The sequence below is a fragment of the Parasteatoda tepidariorum genome, chromosome 4, assembly GCF_982258835.1.
Source record: "Parasteatoda tepidariorum strain Cologne lab strain chromosome 4, Ptep-v5.0, whole genome shotgun sequence".
NCBI classification, from domain to species: Eukaryota; Metazoa; Arthropoda; class Arachnida; order Araneae; family Theridiidae; genus Parasteatoda; species Parasteatoda tepidariorum.
The window spans coordinates 7,539,293-7,565,795 of record NC_141758.1 but is presented as its reverse complement, the minus strand read 5'-3'; the positions used below and the strand labels follow the sequence as shown (position 1 = coordinate 7,565,795).

Here is a 26,503-nt window from a genome sequence, read left to right as displayed (position 1 = left end):
TAAATAGTTACACAAACTCAATTAAAATTAAACAACCATAGAGGTGGGAAATTTAAATATATTTTTTCTATTTATGTTATTATTTAATTCCAATTATTTATATTATATACCATTAATTTTCAAATTATGTACTAATTTAATTAGTTATTTGGTTTAGAATTGCTCTCATAATGTTTAAACAAACTAAAAGTAGAAAAAAATGATATAATTCAAGAAATATTTTATTAATGAAAAATCTACTTATACTATTCTTTAATTCAAATTATTAGAATTATACAATAAAAATAACCCCATAAACTTATATTTTCAAAATATACACTAAATTGATTCGTTATTCGAATTTATGTGATGATACTTAAGACAAACTAAAGATTGAAGAAAAATCAAACACATATGCTCAAGATAAAATAAAAATGTCAATGGTGCTTTAAACTACGCCTGATGAAAAAATAAATAAATAAAATTTAAAAACGTAAGATATAATAGCTAAAACAAATGGGGTCACAGTAACCTATATTTATATGACAAGTAAATATAATAATTGGCTTTAAAGGAATTGTCAACTAATCGTAACTTTTTGTCGAAAATGTACCCCATGTGAATCCTTATTATAATTTTGTTTAATTAATATGGAATTATTATGAATATTCTACAATATTCTAAAAATTAGTTCATTTCACACTGATTCCTTATGTTTTTTTCTTTATCTTAGAAACAAATCTTACCATGTTAACCATATTTGGAGAAATGCCTTAAATTAATAATATAAACGTTTTTGACAAAAAAAGTGGTGGTAACTAAGCTAGTAAAGACATACTAGTAATATAAGCCACTTTTGTCGAAAATTAGCTCTACATGAGTTTTATTGTCTTTTGTCAGATAAATATGGCATGATGAATATTTAATAATATTCTAAAAATTATTTTACTTTAAAACTAATTTCTTAAACTTCTCTTCATTTTAGAAATAAACTTATAAAGTTTATCATATTTCGAGAATTTATTTACATTAATAATAAAAATAGTTTTTGAAAAAGTGGCCACAGGCTTTTGTATAAGTGGCGACTGTTAAAAATATAACAAAATTACTTAATTTTGCCCTATACTTAGTAATCTTTTTCACTTAAGAATGCATAATTACATTTGGAAAAGAATGCTTATTTTTCTTTTCACTGATGCAGTTAATTGAAATATAAAATAATTCATAGTAGGATATTGTTCAGATACAGCATATTTCTTCTTTTCATTTTTAGAATTACTTCAGCTGCATAGAAAAGTAAGTTTAAACACATTATTAACTTGACTACAATTTTGTAATATTAAAAGTTGATACTATTTTTCAATCAATGTTTCCTTCAAGCAGAAACAAAATAAGCATACATTATAAACACACTAAAAACTTATTAACATCATGCGTATCACTTTGCACAAAAATAATATAGTTATCTTACCCAGAAAATCCAGTAATGCCTTCTTTAATATTTACTCCTACATCTCTGAAAGAGATTAAGTATTTTTAGACAGACATTAATTTTTCTTTCAATTTTTAAAACAACTAGTCCAATAATTTAGAAAAAATTCTTAGTTTATTTGTTATTGACAAAATTCACAAAAATTTTCTACAATTAAAAATTAAGAAAAATTAGTCATTGGTTTGAAAGACCAATAACTAAAAGGTAGAAGTAGCCCGTAAACATTTTCATAGGTCCGTTTGCAAGTGCCCTTAGTTTTTAAAAAAAGTTAATAAAATGAATTCAAATATAAAATTATAGCTAAATTAAATATGTAATGCTCATAATTCTGGTGAGATATGCTATTTTGTAACAAAAAAATACCTAGTTTTATTACAGGTGTAGGGGAAAATTTCAGTGCCTCAGATAATCATATCTCTGTTAATTTGAACCTTGCTAATTATATAACTTGAACCAAGTTTTAAGTTGTAAAAGGATGGGCAAAATAAAAGCTGGAATAATTAAGAATAGTTGAGGTATTAAGAATTTGTAATTGTGCTTCGAAAATATTCCCTTATGAAAATAAATTATTTAGATTTGAACAATAGATGAACAGTGAGCAAGAAAAAAAAAGAAATCACTCTGAAGAATTTTTGATCTAATGATTGGATCTTCATGTGCTAAGACTCAATCTTAATGGTTGGAGGGGGGTTGACCTCAAATATGCTAATTAGTGCAGACTATATTTAAACTTATGAAATTAGACACAAACACATAGTTTCTCAGAATAAATATACCTCTTTTTCAACAATTTGCATTTCTGAAGCTCAAAATAGAGAAGATAGCCAAAATCTGGAAAATATGGTCCAAATAGTTCGGTCAGGAGAGCAGTCTAAAGTTCTCCAGACCAAACTATTAAAAAAAAAAAATTCTCAGATTGCAACAAGCCCCCCCCCCCTGTTTTAAAGGGTAAGTAATCTCTCTTTTTTTTTTTTCTCTCTGCCCACTGTTCATATTTAATGAAATTATGGAACTATTCAATTACATTAAAAAAGTTCTTTAATAAATTCTAGTAGTAAGTACAAATAATTACATCCCTTTTAATTAATTTTCTCTTTTTAAAATTTGAAATTCTGTTTATCATTATCTTGCGGCAAATACATCGAATCAAACGCATTTCATTTAATAATTTTTTAATATGAAATTATCATTACATGAAAATTTCAAATTTCTACATTATTTTTAAAATTCATATAAATATATATTTTTAATACAATGTTATTCCAACCTACGAATCTCAAAATCGTGCTTATTTTGATCAACACTCACATTCAGATGACACCAGTTTCACAATTATTCTGTGGTATTTTTTCATTGCTACAGATTTCCTCATGACTTTTAAAATTTCTATGTTTTAAAACTGTGAAACTACAAAACGTGCAGTCTGAAATTTGAGGAATTTGCTGTATTGCGAAGATAAGGAAAATTAGGAATGCTTCTGAAATGATTGTTTGGGAAAAAAATATTGCTCAAGATCAATTCCCAGGCTGATTTTTTTTTTATCAAATATTAAGATATAAGGAAAAAGTCAAGCCATAATTGAAAAAAAGGTCTAGTCGAAATTTACTGATTGACAATGGAGCGATCATATTTTACAAGCCCTGTTTATAACAGAAACTCTTTACTCATCTTTCAATAAAAATCGAAAAATTAGCTTCTGAATTTGCCCAACACACAAACATTTCTATAAAGCAATTTAAAACCTAAAGACATTACATGAAGAAAATTTAAAAAAAAAATTCCATGGTTCGTCTGATAGCAATTTCTGAACATCATTATGAAAAAATATTAAGAAAAAAAAAAACAATAGGTATAACATCAAATTATCACAAATGGATTTAAAAAAATTACTTCAAGCCTTGGCCTACATCTCTCAGCACTTCTCTTGGTTGCCAATGGCTACTACTCAGTCCATGAGTTTCCAAGTCTCGTATTCTCTTATTGTAAGTTTCTAATTTCTTTTGAAGTTGGGCAATAGCTTGAGCTGCTTTTAAGTTTTTCTTTTCAAATACATTTTTAATTCTTTGCAACTGTTGTTTGTCAGCACTTGCAGCAAGTTTCAGGTATTCATTAACGTTTTCTATAAAACAAAGTAGAAAAAAGTAAATAATGAAATTTTTAATTATACATAATACAAATGCAGTGATTCAGCATTGTTTTATAGTAATGAATTTCCTTAAAATTAGAGTGTGCTAAATACTGGTACCATTTTTAGACCAATAACATTCCTTTATTTCTCAATAGCTTTCTTCTTGATAGCGTTTTCAAATTTTTAGTCCCTAAGGTCTTTTTCGATCAGTCAATTCATTATGGATTTGGCCTAACTTTTCCTTATGTAGCTAATGGTTGAGCAGTTAAGACTATTTTTGTGGTGTGGTCTTCGTTTATTCTAACAATGTAGCCAGCCCATTTGAAAATTGGCCATTGTTGTTTGCTGAAAGACCAATTACTTTACTTCTTCCCAAAATAATGACCAGAACAGCAAACAATACCTGTTCTATTACTTGATTAAAAACTTTATTCACTTCAAAAAAACGCCTACAGGTTTCAGGCTCTCAAAAACAGGCACACATTTTCAAGACATCACCAGATGTGAAAGAGAAGAAATAAAAGTGATTTGAAATATAAAATTTAAAGTTGACACTCATTCACACCTAGCAAGTCTTAAAAATGGGCACCTGTTTTTTAGCGCTTGAAACAAAAACTGCTTTTTTTTTTTTTTTAAATTTGTATGTTTTTGAAGCAAATGAAGTTTTTAATAAGTAATATCTTACGTCCAGAGTTTCTTCCCACCATTTACTTAATAACTGTTTCATTAACAAGCTCTAATTGAATTTTTAAAATTGTTTTAAAACAATAAAATGTTTACCATACTCGCAGCAAATCTAAACTAATATGCTGCAATTACTATTTGTATCAGTATCATAACCATCTACTTTTAAAAGAATAAAAGTATCATTCAGTAGTTCTTAGGCAAGTCTTGAAAAGTACAAAGAGTTTTATAAACAAAAAATAACTAATGATAAAGTTTTAAACTAAAAAAATGAAACATTATACTCTTGAATGTATATTAATAGCCAGTTAAATATAGTGTTAATTACAATTAATTAAATATTAAATAGAAGTTTAAATAAATGCTTCAGCCACTGTGACTGGGTCGCAGTTAACAAATTCATTAAAGAAATTTCTCTCTTGAGACTCGTACTGTAGCACATATCTTCTATATGGCAACATATTACAAAATTTATAAATGTGATTTTAAAAATAAAGCTAAATATGGAATTTTGATTGACATTGATCTAATATTTGAAATTAAATATCAGTAAAAAATATAGTTAGATATTTATTTTTTATAGTGATTAAATTTTTCAAAAAATTTTTTCAGTTATTTCAAGAACTAAAGATATTAGACACATTTTAAAGTAAATTCCAGATGTGCTGATCAAATTCACTTTAGAATATCTGAAATCTAAACCATGATTTTAGAAATAAAAACATAAATAAACAAACGCATAAATAAACAAACTAATCAATGAACAGTATAGCAGCATTAAACAAAGGAGCAATTCCTATTGAAGTTAATAGAAATATAAAATTAATGTTATTAAATATGAAGAATTCTATATCTGGAAATAAGAAAAAAGATATGCATAACATAAGTTTCACTCAAAGTAATTAAAAATAAAAAAAGATTTCTACCATCTCGTGCGGTTTGACCTTCTTTAATAAGTTCTTTTGTACGGGCAATTTTTTGGTAAGTTTGTTCAATTGCTGCTCTTGTTCTTTGAAAGTCTGGGGTTGAGCCTCCTTCTTCAGGGAAGAAATTTTGACTAGTTGAAGAGTCTTGTGCATTAGTGCTTGGACGATTGAAAGAAATTTCCTGCAAAATAAATTAAAATATTTTAAATAATGCAAATAATTAAAAATTTTGCATACCTACTTTTAAACTGGAAACATAAAAATATTATACTTTGACTATTTTACACACTACAACTACATTGTTAATTTTATGGAATTTGTAAATATATTTCAGGAAAATTAAAAGACTAATATCACTGTAAATTTGACTTTTTTTAAAATAAGATTTAAAGACAAATTTAAAATATTTTCAGATGATTGAAATTTCCAGTTTAAAAAAAAAATTAATACGAAAAACATCAAAATAAAACTTAAAAAAAAATAAAATATAAAAGAATATATAATTAGGATTCATTATGAATTATACTTATGACTATAATAAATGGCAACTTTCTTCTACTAAGAAAAGATATCTTCGAAAGAGAAACACCAAATATTAAAACAATGTTTTAAACAGTTTAGAAATGCAATCTAGTTTATAAGTAGGACTAATTTCCAAACTATTTACTATAAGTTTTTTTAAATCTGTGTACTCTTATACGAAATTTGAAAAAGATATAATAAATTTCTTATGAACTTAATATAACTTAGTCCTTCTATATATTATGGAAACGAGAATAGTAAAATCTTATTATTATAAACTAAAATCTCTACTTATAAAATAAATATCATAATAAAATTTTATTAAATTAACATACCACATACTAAACATTATACATAATACAAATCACATTTTTAGGGTTCTCACCAGCAATGAAAATTTAGTGGTCCAACAGGACAACCTAGGTATTCATTTAGTGATCCAAAACCCAATAGGGAAGACAAACTTAGAAAAAAATAATCAAACTTTTACACAATTCATATTATGGTACACAACAAAAATTATAATTGTCATCTATAACACCCGAAAACTAATAAGGTTCATAACCCTGTAATGATTCAAGATTATTGATTACATTAAGTGTAAAAAAGTTAAAATAATCTTATTAAATAGATTCAACGAGATGAAATTGCTGAGACCAAACAAGTAAATAAATAGGAAAACAAAGATAGTAAGAGTTAATAAAATATTATATTAAAATAATTATCAAACAATTATAAAATTTTAAATTAAGTCAATTCTAGAACAGTAAACTACATTATTTCAATGATTAAAAATTATACTGCCAGTACATGAATGCAAAGCACAGCATGACAAGTAAATTTCAAAATTAAAGTTTAGAATTTTCTTCAACCAAACACTTTCTGTTATTTCATTTATATGCCACACATTTCAATTTCATACCACGCATATAACAATAAAATAAGTACAATAATTTTTTTTTAAATGAATACCAATTATGCAAAAAAAAACTATTTTTACCGCTATTTTATAAATTCCAAACATATTTTAAGATGGCTAATTTGTTGTCCATGCATATGAAACAACATTTGTAGAACATTTGGCGACACTTGTCGCCATACTGGTATGAACCCAACAGATTTTTAAGTCACAATTACAGATTTAAAATCAAATATACTGTTAAGCAAGAATACTCAAACTGATCCTTAAATAATATGACATAGCTGCAAATTTAAAGTTCTGTGCAAAATGAGAATAAATAAGAAAATAGTTATTTTTTAAAAAGCCGAAATGAAAAAATATTAAATTCCTGGTACTTTATTAAATTTAAACTATTCTAAACTATTCTTATAATGAATGGTAACCGTGTAAAGCTATGCACAGATAACGTTAGGATTAATATGCGCTGTAAGATTTCCGACTGATTTTTATGCCTAAGTTTGAAGGAAAAAAACACTCCATCCAATATTATTATACTTGTAGTGTTTTCAATATAGCATGTTCTTTCAATTTAACTTTCAATGAAACAAACAACAAATGCATTCTGAAGACTCCGCATGCTTGCTATGATGCTACCCAAAAAATAACTAATGATGCTATCACGGTTTGTTGATTTAAATCACAATTTAAATCAAATGATTTTTTTTTAAAAAAATCATTGATTTAAATCAACTGATTTTTTTAAATATATATATTAATTTTAAAAGTTAAAAAACAGTGTATTAAATTATTGATACTTTTCATATTTTCATTCCTTAGTTTCAAAATTTATTCTAAATAAATTGCTGTGTTAATTCATTTTAGTTAACAAAATTACTTTCTTTCTTGGTGTGTGTTAAATTCCAAAACATTTGAAATTACATTTTTAAAAATCTTTTGATTCTTGAGGTTGAAAGTACAGATTAAAGTACACATTTAATGCTCTCTTAATATAGACTTGCATAGCTGTAGAAAGTAATTACTAATCATGAATTTTTTTTCAAAAAAAAAAAAGAAAAAAGAATGCAAATAGTGTTAATTAAAATTATACCTTTTGATTGAAAAAACATGGAATTAAAATCTGTATTATATTTTATTGGGGGAAAATGTATATTTCTAAAGCTTGAGGTTATTTTAAAAAAGAAATTACCCTAACATGGTAATTATGCCATAAATAGAAAAGGCTAATGAATTCAGATATTTTTTTCATGATATAGTGTCATTCATCCCTTTCAAAGTCTATTTGACGCAGAAGAGTTATTAACTGGTAACTGGTATTTTTTTCCCCTCATAATATGTTTACTGTATCTCTGACATTGTCAGATTTTCTATAAAGAAATTTTGTAAAAAAAAATATTCCAATGAGTACATAGATTTTTTAAAAATTCTTTTTAGCTCATCTATTTTGATATAGGATTAAAAATGAATATTTTAATATAAAAATATATAGATTAAATACTTATTTATTTTTTGATGAATGACTACATTTATAAACACAATCTGTTACATTTATTTTGTCATATTAAAAATCAAGAAAAAAAAAATCATAATTTTAAATTAAAATTATGTTTTGTTAATTGAAACTTTACTTTCATAGTTAAAGAGTCTGTCCAAGCCAAAATTTGCTACCGCTTAGCGGTACCTTCACAAATTCAACTTTAGGATTAACGGTAGTTTCACAAAATACTTTTTCCTAAAATGCTTTTTTTGTGTCCCGTAAGAAACGATAAATGCATATTTTCGTGTTGATTTTTTAATATTATTATTAATTTTCACAAATTGTGTCTAAATTTTCACAAAATAAATACCACTCCGAAAAACCTAGACAGACCCCTGAAGTAATCATTAAATTCTCTATTTCATCTAGCCTTAATTTCAATTATGCATTTGTTTCAAAATGGTTGCTATGTATTCAAAGCTATGAATTATAATGAAAAATTATTTTAGAAAGTTAGAGCTTCTAAAATATTGTTATAATATTGTTTTAATGTTAATTTAATTTTGATTAAACATTCATAAACAAAAATTAAAGTTCTTACAATGTATTTGAATAAAAAAAAAAAAAATCTGATTTAAATCCAAAAAATCCGACTTAAATAAAAAAAATCTGATTTTTTTTTAAAAAAAATCCAAAAAATCACGAACCCTGGATGCTATTATACACAACTATAACCAAATAAGGGAAAACACTCAAAACATGGCTAACCGTATACTTTACTTTAAATTACAGAAAACGCATAAGAATGGTAAAATTGTGAGTAAATTTAAACACAAGTCGTAGTAATAGAACTTCTTAGAATATTAGGCCTGTTCACACATCGCCTCGTAAGCATAACAGATACACCAAAATTTTCTAAACTTTTTAGGGTTTCAGGAAGCTTGTTATTTTTTACATTCAGTCAACCATCCATGCATATTGTAAGGCAATTATTGGTTAATTTTAATTTTGTCTATTTGCTTCCATTTTTTCCAGTGTCCAGGGAAAAACAAGTTTCTCTTGGACAGAATGCTAACCTCAAAGACAACCGAGCTATACAGAAATTTTTTAAAATTTAGCTTACCACATCTGCTATTTCCTCCATATTATTATGATCATCTGATGTGGTTGACACCATAGGCCAGCAAGTCAAATAAGAGGTCGATGGAGTATTGGCTCCCGGAGCACCGTAATTGGGTGACAAGGATGATAGAGTGTTGGATGATTGTGCTATTAGGTGCTTTGGAGTATTACTACCATTGCTTGTAGCCCCACTCTTTCGAGGAACTATTGGACTCTTCCTTTTCATTATAATAATCTATTACACTGAAACTATCAACAAAAATAAAGATATAATACCTTAAAAGCAAATGAAATAATGTCATTATAAAATTAAGATATTTTAAAATATATTTAAGCACTTTAAATACAATGCATGCTAATGCTGAATTTTCAGAACATAACTGGGAGATACTTCCAGGTCAGTTTCTGTCGATATCCATTTCCTTTTACCTTTTTAGTTGGTTCTCCTTTGCATTATTTTTTCCCCTTCAGTTTCTCACAGGCTACTGCCAGTAAGTCACCATAAGTAATTGATTGTTTGGAAGAGATATCAACACAAAAATCTTACCTTAACTGGCTAATGGCATCACAAAAAGGAACTATCAATTGTCGGCAATACAGTTTTTTCAAATTTTTTTTTTAAAAAAGCTGTTGATAGAAAAACAAGAAAAAGTAAATAACAATTTACTTTTTTTTTTATAAACATTGATGGAAGAACATTAAAATGGACAAGTCCCACTAATCCCTGAAACAAATATATACATAGCAATACTTTTTGTTTAAAATATAGAATAAAAACAAAAATTTTTGCATTTCCTAAATTTATATACTAATTGTAATATGCTTTTATTTACAGTAATATGTTTGAATAAAACTTGTTGTTAGAGTGGTATAGGGTACCCCTTGGATTGGGCACTATAATTTGGAGCTCTTTTCATTTGAAAAAATTTCCCTTTTCCCATTATTTTAATTGATTATTAATAAGAAACTCTTTATGTCATAAGCATAAAAAAAATTTCAAAATACCAAAGGCGCCCTAGGGGAAACTTTAACATTAATTTGGTAGCCCAACATTTTTTATATTAAGAAATAATTAGGATTTAAAGACTATAAATTGTTATCTGTATAAAATATTTTATGGAATTATATAGAGGATATTTTCACCACATTAGATGAACAAACAGTTTCAACATATGCTTCACAAATGAAAAATACTAAATCCTTGAGATCTGTCAGTGCGAATTTCCGTATAGTAATTAACAGCAAATAATAAATAATTTGTTATTCTCCAATAAATACATTTGTAAGTAAATAACAAAGAAATTTATTCACCACAATAATAGCCACACAATTAATTTAAAGAAAAAAAGATAAAAACGAAATAAAACTAACCCAAAACATTATATTTCTTTTCATAAGAGCTTGAAGTATTTTTCATCAATTTCATGAAGGATATGACTCATATCCATGCAACTTTCCGCATTCGAAAATACTGAAATTGGAAAGATTCATGCGAGTGTAGCAAAATCATATCTGTAAATCTAAAAGCATCATTAAATCTAAAACAAATGAAGCAAAACACACTTAAAATAAGACTAGTTAATTAAGAATTTAAACGTTAAAAGCAATTTCATAAGTGAGTTTTTGTGTTGAATACAAAACTTCCATCAAAAATTCAGTGACAGGAAAGTCGGATGAAAACATAGGAGTAAAGGAATTTGATTGGCTGGCTGACTTGTTATTTCTGCTAGCTGAGCCTTCTAAATTTCAAAAGCATGATAATCCTTTGATGAATGGCAACGAATTTGTTTTACCGGTCAAATTATAAACAAAAACATTTCGCTTGCAGGTATCATGGCGCGAACATTTAGGTTAATCCATTTATTTTTAACATTTTTTTTTAAAATTATGTATTATTTTCATGACAAAATTTATTGGTTATTTTTGTTGCTATATAATTCTCTATATATATCATATTTTTGATTCTTCAGGTTCAAAATATATTGTTAAATGTAGTTTGGTTTAAGTACATTTGTGAAGGCTGTTCATGTCTTAAGGAGGACAAATACTTTTATTTGACCCCGAGAAATAGCTGAGTTTTATTTCTTTTCTATTAATGAATATTCAATAATAAGTAAAACCGAACTTGATTAAATTTATACTATCAGAGTAACAATTATCCATGGTTGTTCTTGTTTGCTAAATATGACGTTCGGTTAAAATTTCAAACCTTTATACGGCTATGTACATCGAAGGACGAGATTAATTATATTTTCAAATATTTCCTAATTGTATTCTTACTCAAAGATACTTGTTTTCCTGTGAAACAAGAATGCTGTGTCCATTTAATTTTTTTTTTCAAAAATTATTTCATGTAAGTTAATTCTGAAATAATTCAGCCAAGCCCAACTCGTTTAAAGATAGGAGAGATTTCTGTATGGTGATCTGTGGTCAATAACCGTAAAGTCTAGTCTATTTCCAGGCCAGTGAGAAACTAAAAAAAAGAAGAAGAAGAAAACGTCACAGCAAGGGACCAACTGGAAGGGTAGCCATCCCCAGGCAAACCTCTACTTGTTTGTTGTTTTTTAAAAAAATTTCTGTTTAAAAACAGTTTGTGGCCTTGGTGATTTAAAAATAATTGACTCCACATTGCTTTCATAAAATTTTATTGGAGCTATCTAGTTATTTTGTTTGAAATATATAATTTTGTCTGTCCGTAAGTAGGCCTTGGTTATTATGTTGGTAATTGTTCAATGACTTTGATCTTAAATTATTTTTATAAAAAGATTACAATGAAGGGTGATAATTAATGAATTTTAAAGGGAGAGCTGTAAATTGATCGCTGTTCATGCAAATTGCCATCACCAAGACACCAAAGAATTTTTGCAGTTAATTGTCTTTTATTTTTAAAAAAGGGTTTTGCTGAGGAGTAGCTAAAGGATGCATCCGTGATATATTTTTTTCTGCAGCTTCTCGCTTGCCTCCTCCCATTTGTTATCAAAGTTTGGTACTGGTACCAATTTTGAAATATTCTCAATTTTTAAAACATTACTGCAGCTGACACCCTTATAAAATCAGAGTTAATAATGTTATTAATTTATAACATTGTTTCAGAACTTTAAAAAAAAATTAAAGTTCATACCGTAACATATTCTATAAACAAGATACCAAAAATGACCCACAGAATCTTTTGACAAGGCCAATGTACATTCTTTAATATTGATTTTTAAAAAAATACTGTATAATAAAAGGGGGTTAAATATTTGCGAGGAAATGCAGCATTTTCATTACAGAAAAAAAAATGGGAGAGAATTTCTCACCCTCTCAAAAACAGGGTGAGATTTCAAAAAGTTAATTGAGATTTTTAAAAATTAAAAGAAACACGAATAGACTTGGAAAAAAACTATTTCTTTAAATATAATACATTTTTAACATCTTCTAATTTTTAATCATCATATGGAAAATGTTCTATATCTACTTTTTCATTAGGTTGCTCAAATGCTTATCAGTCAATCTGTTATGAAATTTCGTCTTAAATCGGTTTTTAGTACTAAATGACCTTGCAACAAATGCTGACCTATCCTCTACATCTGCCAGCATAGGCTTTTCAATTATTTCTGTTATAGAATAGTGAAGTTCATTGGAGTTATTTCCATGTTCATACTTCATGCTGTGTCTTCCATAGTATAATTTTCATAGCCTTTAACTTTTACAAATTGCTGTAAATTGTCGATGAGGGAGTTTGGTAAATTAACAGCTAAAAATAGAGCTGACTTTAAATAAAGTTATTATAAAGGACTCATTTTTTTCTCAACTGATTTTTTATTTAGCTGAAAAATATCTGTATTGGTTTCATTTTGACTGTTTCTACCGACATTTGTTTAATTTTCATTTGTCCGTTACGGAGTAGAAGATGTTGCCTTTAACAAGGTATTTGTCCACCTTACATTCATGCACAAAAAATTTAATCGTCTTACATGAAGAAACCTTACCTACGGTGAGCATGTGGTTACAAAGAATTGTGTTCTAAAAGGGGTTCTGTGGTTCGGGGGGGGGATGGTGTTCTGTTGTATCACCTGTTCTGAACAATACTGGTAAATAGGGAAGCTAGATAACAAGGACCAATATTGAAAATAATGAAAGATCAAGGAAGAAAAGTGAAATGGATTTTATTTAAAATGGCGGAAGACGAAATTTTTTCCAAAATTCGCGAGATTCGTCATTTTGAAATTGAGAGTGCATGAACTTCTTGCGCTAATAATTTTTTAATGCGAGAAAAGAACAAAATATGCGAGATTCTCGCACTGTAGTGAAAACACTGGAAATGTAATGTCTTATACGCAAATGAAATGGAGAAAAAAAGTTCTAAAATATTAGAGATTAAATAAAAATTCCTGTACCTGTATTTTTTTAGTTGTATTTACAGTAAATACTTTAATTCGTTTATCAATTTTAACTATCTATTTACACTTCAGTAAGGAAATAAATTATACATGTGCTAATCATACTTCTTGTTAATAGGATCTAAATGCACCCTATTGATTTATGATTACAACTTAATGTTAATTTTGTTTATCCTCGACTAAACATGGTATTTTCTTATTTTTGGAGCTTACTCTTTAGAAAAGTTGTGCATCATTACCTATTAGCGGTGAAAATTTAATAAGTTAAATATTTATTTTAAAACTTTTTTTTTAACCTCTAAATATTGTATTTTAATTCCTTTTTCCTAAGGGAGGGAATCTGAAAAGTTTCGGTGAACTGATTCTGAAATATTTTAATCTTGTTATTGTTTAAGATACAATCATATCAGATAAGGAACATGTGTTATATATGCTTAAATATTAGCATCAAATATTTTATTAATTTTCAAAACAATTCAAAAGAAATTTTAACAAAATTAGGAATATCAATTTAGTTTTTAAATTGAAGCTTTTTCTATCCTGTTTTATTTTTAAATAAAATTATTCATTCCCTGTATTTTTTTTAATTTAAGAAAAAGCATTCTTTTGACTTTAATTACAGATATTTTGTTTAACGAAAAGTAACTTCGATGTTATTTTAAGTTTTATTGGTTAAACATTGTATGAAAATTTTAATTATGCTATTTTGTATTTCATAATTTTTTTTTAATTAGATCTGCCAAGGATTTGTGGTCTCTTGTGACAGGCTCCTCTGTTTTGAACTGCAAGGTTTGTTATATTTTGTCAACTTTTCATTTTAATATCAGTTAAAATTATTAACTTGTGGCGTAACTACCACTACAATTATTACATTTCAATTCACCAGTACAGTACAGAACCTGTTATCCGGAAATCAGAAAACCGGAAAACCAAAAAACCGGAACGAAATTCAATAAATTTTCCTGCCATTTTCAAAAAAAAAAATTTTTTTTCCTCATAAGATTTTAGGATTTTTTTTTTCTATTTTGAAAGATGGTTACCTTACAATCGTTTTAGAAAGAATCATTAGTGTATTACTCCATCGTTTTTTCTTCTTTTTCAGATTATTTCCAATTTTTTTATTTTTTAGTTGAGTTTAACAATTAAAAAAAAAGGCTTTTTGTAGCAATTCAGAAAACCGGAAAAATCAGTTATCCGGAATAGCGATGGTCCCGATCGCTCCGGATAATCGGTTCCCTACTGTATATAAGACATGTTAACTTAATTCTATTTTGAGGTACCATTTGATAGATGAAGATTGGCATGATTGATAATCCTTCCACCCTCAGGCCTGTAAACTTTATGCCGTTTTGTTTTAATGTTTTTTCTTTTTTTATTCAAAATACAGGAATTGATTCAATATGAAATCGAAAGAAACAGTGACCACATTGTCAACGGAGTGTTACACTTCAAGAAATCAAAGTAAGTTATGCAAATTTACACACTTTTATTTCTAAATTTTTCTTACACAATTTCAATATTTAAATTATTATTTTATTTTATTTTATTTAGTGATGCTTCTTTGGATGCATTGAAAAAGTCAGTTGATGATCCTCACTTTGAGTTCTTAAGCAAGCTAAGTAAATTAATTGTAAGTTTGTATCAGTTGATAATCCTAGATTTGAATTCCTAAACAAATATTAAAGTAAAATTTAAAATGTTTTTTAGTTCCTAAGCAATTTAAATAAAGTTTGTATCAGTTGATTGATCCTAACTTTGAGTTCCTAAGCAATCTAAATAAATTAATTGTGAGTTTGTATTAGTTGATAATCTTAATTTTGACTTCCTAAGCAAATATTAAGATCAAATTTAAAATGTTTTTTAGTTCCTAAGCAATTTAAATAAAGTTTGTATCAGTCGATTGATCCTAACTTTGAGTTTCTAAGCAAGTATTAAAGTAATATTTAAAGTTTGTATCAGTCGATTGATCCTAACTTTGAGTTTCTAAGCAAGTATTAAAGTAATATTTAAAGTTTGTATCAGTCGATTGATCCTAACTTTGAGTTTCTAAGCAAGTATTAAAGTAATATTTAAAGTTTGTATCAGTCGATTGATCCTAACTTTGAGTTTCTAAGCAAGTATTAAAGTAATATTTAAAGTTTGTATCAGTCGATTGATCCTAACTTTGAGTTTCTAAGCAAGTATTAAAGTAATATTTAAAGTTTGTATCAGTCGATTGATCCTAACTTTGAGTTTCTAAGCAAGTATTAAAGTAATATTTAAAGTTTGTATCAGTCGATTGATCCTAACTTTGAGTTTCTAAGCAAGTATTAAAGTAATATTTAAAGTTTGTATCAGTCGATTGATCCTAACTTTGAGTTTCTAAGCAAGTATTAAAGTAATATTTAAAGTTTGTATCAGTCGATTGATCCTAACTTTGAGTTTCTAAGCAAGTATTAAAGTAATATTTAAAGTTTGTATCAGTCGATTGATCCTAACTTTGAGTTTCTAAGCAAGTATTAAAGTAATATTTAAAGTTTGTATCAGTCGATTGATCCTAACTTTGAGTTCCTAAGCAAGTATTAAAGTAATATTTAAGTTGAAAAACAAGTGTACTGATATATTTAAGTAGTTTTTATACAAAATTGTATTTTACTCTGGTAGTAATTTAACAGATCTTTAATTTTTAGAATGTTGATGCCATGCAATGTAAGGATTTGTTCTTAGCATATGCTTCATATGAATTCAAGGGAACACAAAAAACACTTGAGGTGATGTATTAAAATTTTGATTGGTTTAATATTTATGTTATCTAAATTTGTAATAGACTTCTTAATTTACTTTCTTAATTTCTCTAAACTGTAATAAATTTTTCATTCAAGAAAATTTTAGTTTAAAATTTTTTTTATCAATAGATTTTGTATGTTATTTAAATTTTTTATACATTTTTCTGCTAATTTTATTTGTCTAATTTGGATTTTATAGGCACACTTGATAAATGAACGATTGGCACAAGCTTTATTGCATGAGGTAAATAGCTTTCCGATTTTTTTATTTCTGTACATTTTTACTATTCCTCTCAATTTTCAAAATTAAGATCTGTCGGTTGTACCTACTATCTAAAGTTGAATCTAATTGATAAATTTTTATTTTTACTGTCTCTCCTCATTTAAAATATAATACATTAAAAAAAAACAACCTTTTTTTAGTCTCTCTCCTAATTTTGAGGTCCCGCAGTGGACTGATAGTAAAAACATAGTTCCCAGTAGAACTCCAAAGTCAAGCATCACTGGCAGTGATCACTTTGATCAGCCTGGGTAGGGACCGAGACTGTGTGGTATAGTTCCTCGTTAAACTGTTCTACCATGAAGTGATCGTCTGCGGGTGTTTGGGCTATCGTAGCTGACCGTCGCCAATAGCTTATTGTGCAGCTCTAATGCGACATAAATAAAGCACCTACCAATCATAATTTTAACAGATTAAAAGTTGGGAAACTTGTATTTAACTCCCAAATTGATTCAAGTAGATGTCACAAGTCCAAAAAATCAATTGAAATTTTAATTGTTCTTTATGTTTAGTATAGTTTCTTATTGTGAGTATAATGTTTGTAGGATTAATTTGAAAATCTGCTGATTTCAAAAATGATCTGAATGGTTATTGTTAACAATATAAAAACAGCATTTGTGACAGATGCAGGAATAATCGAGGTTCGACGGTAAATGATTACAGCTGAGCAAAGTGGGGGGGGGGGGAATAATGTCTTTTAAATTTGGAATGAATTAATTTTTTTCTTTTGATACCTAGTGTGTGATACATTCATATTTTTGCCTTTTAAATCTGTAATTTCTTTTTTGTCTCTTGTGATTTGTATGTCGATTATATGTTTTGATTCTTAATTTCAGATGTGGCACTATTATTATAGTGAAAGACTTTATTATATGTTAATTTTGAAACATATTCTCAATCATTGGCAGGATGACACTGATCCTTACAAAGTAAGCAACTCCTTATTTAATAAACTTTTTGTTTGTTTTAGACATAAACATTATCAATGCCTTTACTGATCCACCTTTAATTCAACCATCAAGTTGTCTCAACTTATACTGCACATGTCCAGTGGACAATGTGTGTGTATACATAGCTGCCAACTCTACTGGATTTTCTAGTATCTACTCATTTAATCAAAATTCTCTTGGTTTTCCTTCATTTTTAAAAATCCCCTAAAATTGAGTTAGTTTCTGGCAGGTTTTTGACATGTGACAGTTTTTGACAGTTTAAACCATGGTTTAAACCGTCACGTCAAAAACCTCACTGTCAAAAATGTCGAAAATGTCAAAAACCTATATTCATATGTGAAATTTAATTAATACATAAAATTTATATATTTTTTATAAAGGATAGTGTTTCTAAATATGTTCTAGAAAAAACAAATTTAAAATTTTGAAGAAACACTTATATTTTGAATAGTAACTAAAATCTTGTACTTTTGAAAGCTCACATCTTTTGTAATATTATGTATTCATTTTCATGTGTTATTGAAAATCTGCAGTGATATTATTAAGAAATTTATTTATAACCAAATTTAGTGTATAGTATAGATTATACTAAAAATTAGACATTTTTAAAGATAAACATTAGCAGTTTTGTACATTAGACATCTTTTAAAGAAAAATCTTTTTAATATTCTTTTAAATCTTCTTAATAATCTTTTTAACATAAGACAATACAAATTTAAGTGCTTTCTGTTAAATACACAGAGTAGTTAGTGTCGATTTACAGTATATTCAGCCTATTCATTTACTATGCTGAAAATTTAGTTTATCCAAATACTTGTGAATTTCATTTTGCTGAATACTATATACATAGTTTTGTTGAATATATAAATATTCAGCTGCTGAATAATTACTTCTTGCTTTCAAGATATGCATTATTTGTATTCTTAATACAAGTGGGGGAAACAAATTAAGAGGTAAAAATTGTTTTAAAATGGTAAGTGTAATAATTATAAATAAATATAATAAACAATATGAATTATATTTATCATTATTCCCAAATATAACTTCTTTTAAATTCAAATTAACATACTAGATAATAAAGATATTCGGTATAACATTAAAAAATTTTTTCATACACTTGTATCAAGTTTGTATTTATACAACATAACTTGTAAGTTCCTTATAAATATTAGTTATATGTTCCTTATATGTCAAAAATGCATAGTAATAAACTTTTAATTTTCTTAAGTATCAAAAAAAAAATTTTTTTTTTCAAAATATAAATATTTAAAAAAATTTTGTGCAAAATTTTTCTGTACATGCATTTGAATATAAATTTCTAAGATTTTAAATCTGTTATTTTACCTTAATTTTAATTAAAAAATATCTTAAAACCTGCTGATTACCTATAGTATAATTAAATTTCAATATAATGCATGGCAACTGTTGGTAGTTTTGAAGTTTATATATTTTTTTGGCAAACTTTAGTTTTTGACATTTTTGACGGGTTTTTGACGGTTTAAACCAGTATTATACCCTTGTCATGTCAAAAACCTCTTTTTGACGTCAAAAACCCAACCCTGGTTTCTGGAGAAATTCCTATTGAAATAGAGTATTTGCACAGATTATTACTTGTTTGAATACATCATAAAGTGAACCTCATTAATAAAAATCAGTTTAAAATTTTTTTGCTCTAAAATTTTGAGTTTATTCTAATTCAGCACTCATTTTTTTAATTAATTTAAAATCTTACTATCTTTGAGGAACTAAATGCATATTACTATTCAATATGGGTAAGCATAATGCGTAACATTTGGATGCATTTAATGTTAATCATGACAAGAAACTATTCCAATTTTTCTATTTTAATGACAATAAAAATCCCTAAGATTCCCCATGTGTGAAATATTTAGTACATTTTACAACAATTATCATGAAATTTGTATTATTTTGTAAAATCTACTGAATTTTCCATGTTGGCAGCTATGCATATAGCTTGTGACTGAATGCTATTACTTATCTTGCTTGCATGTATCCTGTCATAAATGCTTTTAGTGATGTCCTGTAAGAAAATTTCTCTTTGCTACATCCTGTGATTTAATTAATGTTCTACCCTTCAGTTGAAAACTTTTTACTTGCCAAACCAATACAAACATATGTTGAATTCTATCTGAATATGTTAAGAGCTTTGTAATGTTTACAAATAATATAAAAATATTCTATAGTCTGCTATACTTTTACATTGATTATACTTTTATTACTATGAGCTTATGTTATTTTTATACCATTTTTTTAAAAATGTTATTAGCTCAGGTATGGCAAGTTTCTTCCTTAGTGAGGAAAGCCACCTTGAAAGAAAGAAATTTCTTACAACCCTGGTGGAAGAAACTCTTTTTCAAAAAGAAATATCAAATATTAAAACAATTTTTCAGTTTGTAATTGCAATCAATTTTTGATTATACAGTAGAGAACCAATTATCCGGGATGCTCGGGACCATCGCTATCCCGGATATCTGAATTTCCCGGTTTTCTGGATCGACCAAAAAGTGTCGTTAATCGATGTTTTATCGAACCCGAAGTACAAGGAAAAAGTGTAATGCATAAAGTAAGAGAAAAAAGAAAGGTACTCCTAACTTTAAAAAGAAAAAAAAAATGGTAGAAATATAACATTTAAAAGAATAAAAAAAATTTGCAAGTTTAGACAAGAAAATCAAGTTTAAAAAATACAAAATTCTCATATTTATTTTTTAAAAATAATTACAATTCCTAAATTAATTAATCTAAACAAAACCAATGATTAAATAACGCAATATATTTCATACCTAATTATACGGGGGGAAACGATAAAATAAAAGGAAAACTTATTAATCTAAATAAAAACACTTGAAAATTATCGAACCGAAACGATAGTTAAAAAAGGCACTAGCATAAATATTAAAACCCTGAACAAGGCAAGATCAACGGAATTCAAAAAAAAAAAAAAAAAACCCAATGATAAAATTTATGAATAAAAAGAATTAATTTATTGAGTGCGAAATTTATCGCGAAAAGAAAAAAAATCAAGCGTAGTGGAATCAGAAAAACAAAACTGCAATCTGCTTCATAAAATAATCCTATGTTTAAATTAATAAACAATTCTCCTTTCATTTTATTTTTTTTGCTGATAAAAACAAGATTTTTAATTACAGCAGATGTGATTCCACACCAAGAAAAACTTGCAATTGATACCGCACTTCCAAAGAATGAGAATTTATTCAAAAGAAAAAGATTTTATTTTTATTAGTCGATGTCAAATAAATATATTTTTCTCTTTTCTTTTTCTGTTCACTGATATGCATGCAATGCATTTTCCCCACCCCCCTCGTAAATCAAGCAGAAAACGAAATCAGCATGCCACACCCTTGAGTTTGATTGACGGCCTAAAGGAAAAAATAAAGCATTCCTCCCTTCCCTGCCTTCAAGGTCACGGAGGAAATGACGCTTCTCTGGGTAAACGGGAAAAAAAGTTTTCCCCTTCCTTACATTTTCTTCTACTCAACTTCAAGGATGAGTCCAATTTCCGCTTTTTTCGTTTTAGCTTAAAATCGTTCTAGTTTAAAATGGCGGGAAAATCGAGAAAAAATTTTCCCGGTTTTCTGGTTTCCCGGTTATCTGGATACCGGATAAATGGTTCTCTACTGTAGTATTAATTCTGAGATATTTAATAAATCATTTTAAATATGTTAATTGAATGAATTTCTTAAGAAATTAAATTTACTGTAGTCCTTTAAAATTTATGTAAATGGGTATGGCTTTTTTTATAATTATATGAAGAATTATTAAAATGTCATACTCATGATACTAAATTAACAAATCACATACTAAACATATTAAATCCACAGTTACGAATAGCCTACTTATTTTTCTAATCAAATACTGTCAAGTATGAATACTCAAATCCATTCTCGAACAATTTGTTTATTAGATTTTTAAATTCTGTTGAAAACTAAAGTATACAATATGGAAGTAGCTATTAATTTTGAAAAAAGTAGGCGTGAAAATTTTTTAACTTCTTAATACTGTATTAGATGTAAGCTATTCTCAAATATTCCTTGCTAAGCAATTTTATTGGTCATTTTTAGTTTCTTCCATTTCGTGCAGTTTCTTCTGTCTTGTCTAGTTTCTTCTGTCAAAACTTATTTCTTCCATTGTCATGGAAGAAATACGTTTCATTCATACAAAATACCAATCCTGTTTTATCTGTGTTGGGCTAAGTGTCGAAGAAGTTGTCCATGAACTCACCCGAAATAAGTTTATTCATGGATGTGACTGGAATCCGGTTTAATTATTATTATTTAAAAAAAACTAAAATACATTAAATAGCTCTATAGTTTTCTAAATTTGACACATTAAAAAAAATCCAAAACTTTTTCTGAGAATTAAATAGTTTTTATTTTTTAATTTGTTTTAACTTAAAAGAATTGAAATTGAAAATTTTCAGGATCTAAAATTATTCATTTAAATGGGGAAAAAAGAAAATTCATATATAGTATAATTTAGGATGTATCATACTATAAATACTTTCAATATAAAAACAAAGCATTATTAAAGAACAAAAACACAAAAAAATAGTTTTTGCTTTATATATATCTATATATATTAGTCGATATTGAAAGGATGGAGACTTTTAAGAAATTTCTGAACATTGTAATGAACATTTCTTGTGACTAGCAAAAGAACCATTTTAGTTATTAGTGGAAAGTAAATAATGAAAACAATTTTGTCAAAATTTTACTAACATCTAAAATATTGAACTAAAAATTGAATTAAAAAAAATCTGAAATCTGCAACTTTAGTTTACTTTTAACTTTCTCACAAAAGATGATTGAGTTAAAAACACTTTTATAGATCATTGCTTCTCAACTGCCAGAGGGTGGATTAATATTAGTTTTAGAATCAATATATATTTTATTTATGTTTAAATAGGTTTAGGCTCAAAATATTTCACATTCTAGAGGGTATGTGAATGATCAGAAGCAAACTGGCCAAAAAGATTTTTAAGTGCTACAATATGGTATAGGTAAAAACTTTGCTAATGCTTCAAATGGCTACACTTATTGCCCCAAGGTATTTTTTCTGAAATATTTAAGATCTTCTGAGTAAGTTGGGTTGAGAAATAGTGTCCTTAGTTTATAAATTAACTGTCACATGTTTATATATATATTATATTCAAATATAAGTTTTGAAATATACAGTGTTTTCAATACAGCGCGAGAATCTCGCATATTTTTTTCTTTTCTCGCAATAAAAAATGATTAACGCGAGAAGTTCGCGCACTCTATTAATAAATTTCAAAATGAGCGAATTTTGGAAAAATTTTCGTCTTTTGCCGTTTTGAATAAAATCCGTTTCACATTTCTTCCTTGATTTTTCATTATTTTGAACATCGGTCCTTGTTATCTAGCTTCCCTATCTACCAGTATTGTTCAGAACCAGTACGAACAGTTGAACACCTTCCCCTCCCTCGAACCGCAGAACCCCTTTCAGAAGACATTTCTCTGCAACCATGTGTTCACCGTAGGTAAGGTTTCTTCATGTAAGACGTTTACATTTTTTGTGCATGAATGTAAGATGGACAAATTAAGGCGTCATCTTCTACTCGTAACGAACAAATGAAAATGAAAAAAATTTCGGTAGAAACGGTCAAAACGAAACAAATACGGATATTTTTCAGCCAAATAAATATAATAGCTGACGAAAAAGTAGATATAGAACATTTTCCATATGATGATGCAGCAAAAATATTCAATTAGAAGATGTTAAAAATGTATTATAATTAAAGAAATAATTTTTTTCCAAGTCTATTCGCGTTTTTTTAATTTTTAGAAATCTCACTTAACTTTTTGAAATCTCACCCTTTTTTTGAGAAAGGGTGAGAAATTCGCTCCCATTTTTTTTCTGTAGTGAAAACACTGATATATATCACATATGCAGAAACCTGGTTATCTTAAATTTTAAAAGTGTATTATACAAATAGTTTTACATGAATGTTTAAACAATAGTTAAAATTGACATCAGAAAACTGCCTTAAAATAATAAACAAGGGAAACCTAACTGCTTTTAGAGCATTATTGTTACCAAATTCTGTTTATACTTCACCAAACAGATTCATTTTTGTCTCACATGTAAGACCAGTGTTTTAGCTTTTTCTGTATTTGTGAGTATATTTTTTACAAAGTTGGCATGATTTAAATCACTTAATTTTTTAAAAAAACAAACTTATAAATCAGCTGATTTTTTAAATAAGTTTTTGCACATTGTAATTTATGAATATATTAAGAGTATAATTTTTATATATTTATTTTTGAATTAAATTGTAGCTAAAATATGTATTTAGCTATAATGTATGAGTATTATTTTATTACATTTTATAAGAGCTTTGATTGAAAAATTAAAAAAAATCCAATTAAAAAAGGAATCCAATTTTAAAATAAGTTTTTTTTTTTAAATCCTAATTTTTATCAACCCTGATTATCTTTTTTCTCATTAACTTTATTGATATTCACAGAATTTTCCTTTTCAGGATATTTATGAATCTTTCCTAGAAAAGTATAACAAAGATAATGCTGTCATAAGCAAGGTCTGTTTTTTCGAATCATTTTGTTTTCATTATTAATTTTAATTTTACTTTAAACTAATTAGCTTTAATTCTTTTGTTTTATTATATAGGTTTTAAAACAAATAGAAAATTCTATAAATTCTGAACTTCCTACTAAGGAGTCCCATGGTATTTATATGGTTAGTATGGTTTTGAATACTTATTCCTACAATTATGAACAATCTAAGATACTTTTTCCGTAAAAAAATTTCAAGTATTTTTTTCATGAGACAATGTTGTTGGCCGAAATTGGTGTTGGTTGACTTCCAGCAGTGAACGTTGACAATCACATTGTCACTTTGGTAAATGTCCGAAACATATACTAGGTCTAGTTAAGTGCCACTGCCCAGTGTGCGCTACCATTTGCCCAGCACTCCGAACACTGTTTTTCCCTTAAGCTATTATCAAATCGAATATAACAAATATTTTGGACATTCCCCAAAGCAAATATGTGATTCTTGACATTTACCTGTGAAAGTCTACATTCTGTTGATTTCGGTCATATCGCTACCTAAATTAAAAATTTTTTTCGTCAAGAATGCACCCTATGTGTATATTTTTATTTTTAAATAAATATGGAATTGTTATGAATATTTTGAAAATTTTTCATGCTTGTTTCTCAAACTCTTTCTGCATCTTAAAAATGAACCTTGTAATGCTTACCAGATTTCTTTAAATGTTTCAAAAAGAAATGCCTAACATTATTAATATCAACAGTTACATTATTTAAAAAATTTTATTTAAGTATTCAATGACCATTGTTAAAATGCTACTGGCCTGTAACAAATTTTCATAACTTTGCTACGTAATATGTGATACATTAAATCATTATCCAATACACATCATCATTATATAAACTTACCACAATTCTCTTACCTTTATTTTGTTTTCTTTATTGTCAACTCTCTTTTGACCACAACTCAATCAAATATGTACTTAACTCAGTGGCATGACAGCCCATACAGGGCCAAGGCCTACTGTGCCCATGTCAGTTTTCTTGACCTTGGGCTCTGGTGTGCAAGAACAGATGTTCCCGAAAGTACTCAGCCGAACCCCAAGTATTTTGTCCCCAAGCATGCTTGGTACTCATTTTATCGACCCACAGAAGGGATGAAAGGCTGAGGATCGAACCTAGGACCTGTGGCACAAAGCGCTACCACTAAGCCACCGGGCGTCCAATCAAATATATGCAGAAGTATATTTCCTGATTGTGAAAAATGTGTAGATTGGATTTTACACTGGTGTGCAAAACGTTTTTTGTCATAACTCTACAAGAAATCATCCGATTGACACGAAATTTGAATATGATGTACATTATTTTGTACTTAAGCGATGGTAAAAGAATAATGGCGCAGAAATGAATATGAAGCTTAAAGTAGGGTATGGAACAAAAAAAGGCTTCATTTGACATATAGTGGCGTTACACATAATTGCCTGAAGAAGCGTAAGTACAACTGGCAGATGTTCCCTAGTATGGGATATGCCCTCCCCTTAGTGTAATTGTTGCTTGGCATCATCTCCATGCTAAGCACCAGATTATCCAGGAGTTCTTGGGGTAAACGTCTCCATTCCTCCTTTAACGCATCTTTCAGCTGATGGGTGTTACCAGGAGGATACTGTCGTGTCGCAAGACGTCTCCCTAATGCATCCCACACATGCTCTATGGGATTTAATTCTGGAGAGTAACCAGGCCAATCCATTCGTGTGATATCTTCACTTTCCAGTAGCTCTTGAACATTAGCAGTACGGTGTGGCCGGGCATTGTCATCCATAAAAATGAAGTCAGGTCCAATGGCCCCTTGGAACAGACGCACATGGGGTAGGATTACCTCATTGCAGTAGCGGTCTCCAATTACAGAACCTCGGTCGAAGATCTGAAGCTCAGTCCGCCCGTTCAACATAATGCCACCCCAGACGAGCTCCAGTTTCGAGTTTTCCTTGGACGGCCACCACCAACCTTCCGAACAGCTGTACCAGTAGTTTTAAAGGCATTCCAAGCACTAGAAACAACACTTTTATTGATCCCGAACTATTCGGCGGCACTGGTCACACTACGTCCCTCCTCAAGCTTCCCAATCATTCTTCCTCGAGTAAAGTCGTCTAAATGATTTCTTGAAGACGTGTTTCACAAAACAAATCACTTGCACTTGCAGTGAATGTCTTTAACTATGGTGCTCTTCATCCTTTTATCACAGCTTTGACCTGCGCACTCCGACCCACAAGGTTTACGTACACTTACATCACCTACGACGTTTTATTTC

General features: G+C 27.9%; 2 protein-coding genes across 5 annotated transcripts in view; one reads left to right on the top strand and one right to left on the bottom strand.

Annotated features, from left to right (window-relative positions):
* The window catches only part of LOC107447912 (transmembrane and coiled-coil domains protein 2), a 35,514-nt gene extending 24,576 nt beyond the window's left edge, over positions 1 to 10,938 (bottom strand). Inside the window, exons 1-5 of one of the 4 annotated variants that reach the window (XM_087160579.1) lie at positions 10,621 to 10,938; positions 9,251 to 9,498; positions 5,210 to 5,390; positions 3,362 to 3,590; positions 1,451 to 1,495 (exon numbers count right to left, since the gene is read on the bottom strand). In XM_087160579.1, the coding sequence (XP_087016705.1) occupies positions 1,451 to 1,495; positions 3,362 to 3,590; positions 5,210 to 5,390; positions 9,251 to 9,475 (680 nt within the window). In that variant the 5' untranslated portion in view covers positions 9,476 to 9,498; positions 10,621 to 10,938. The remainder of the gene's footprint in view (positions 1 to 1,450; positions 1,496 to 3,361; positions 3,591 to 5,209; positions 5,391 to 9,250; positions 9,499 to 10,620) is intronic. The other 3 variants (XM_016062960.4, XM_043052411.3, XM_071181951.2) reach the window with 3 other exon arrangements.
* A 60-nt stretch (positions 10,939 to 10,998) lies between these two features.
* Positions 10,999 to 26,503, top strand: part of Nup188 (nuclear pore complex protein Nup188) — a 97,870-nt gene continuing 82,365 nt past the window's right edge. The window contains exons 1-9 of the mRNA XM_087160578.1: positions 10,999 to 11,099; positions 14,366 to 14,420; positions 15,019 to 15,092; positions 15,183 to 15,261; positions 16,301 to 16,381; positions 16,596 to 16,640; positions 17,513 to 17,605; positions 24,168 to 24,224; positions 24,314 to 24,382. Of these exons, the coding sequence (XP_087016704.1) occupies positions 11,083 to 11,099; positions 14,366 to 14,420; positions 15,019 to 15,092; positions 15,183 to 15,261; positions 16,301 to 16,381; positions 16,596 to 16,640; positions 17,513 to 17,605; positions 24,168 to 24,224; positions 24,314 to 24,382 (570 nt within the window). The 5' untranslated portion in view covers positions 10,999 to 11,082. The remainder of the gene's footprint in view (positions 11,100 to 14,365; positions 14,421 to 15,018; positions 15,093 to 15,182; positions 15,262 to 16,300; positions 16,382 to 16,595; positions 16,641 to 17,512; positions 17,606 to 24,167; positions 24,225 to 24,313; positions 24,383 to 26,503) is intronic.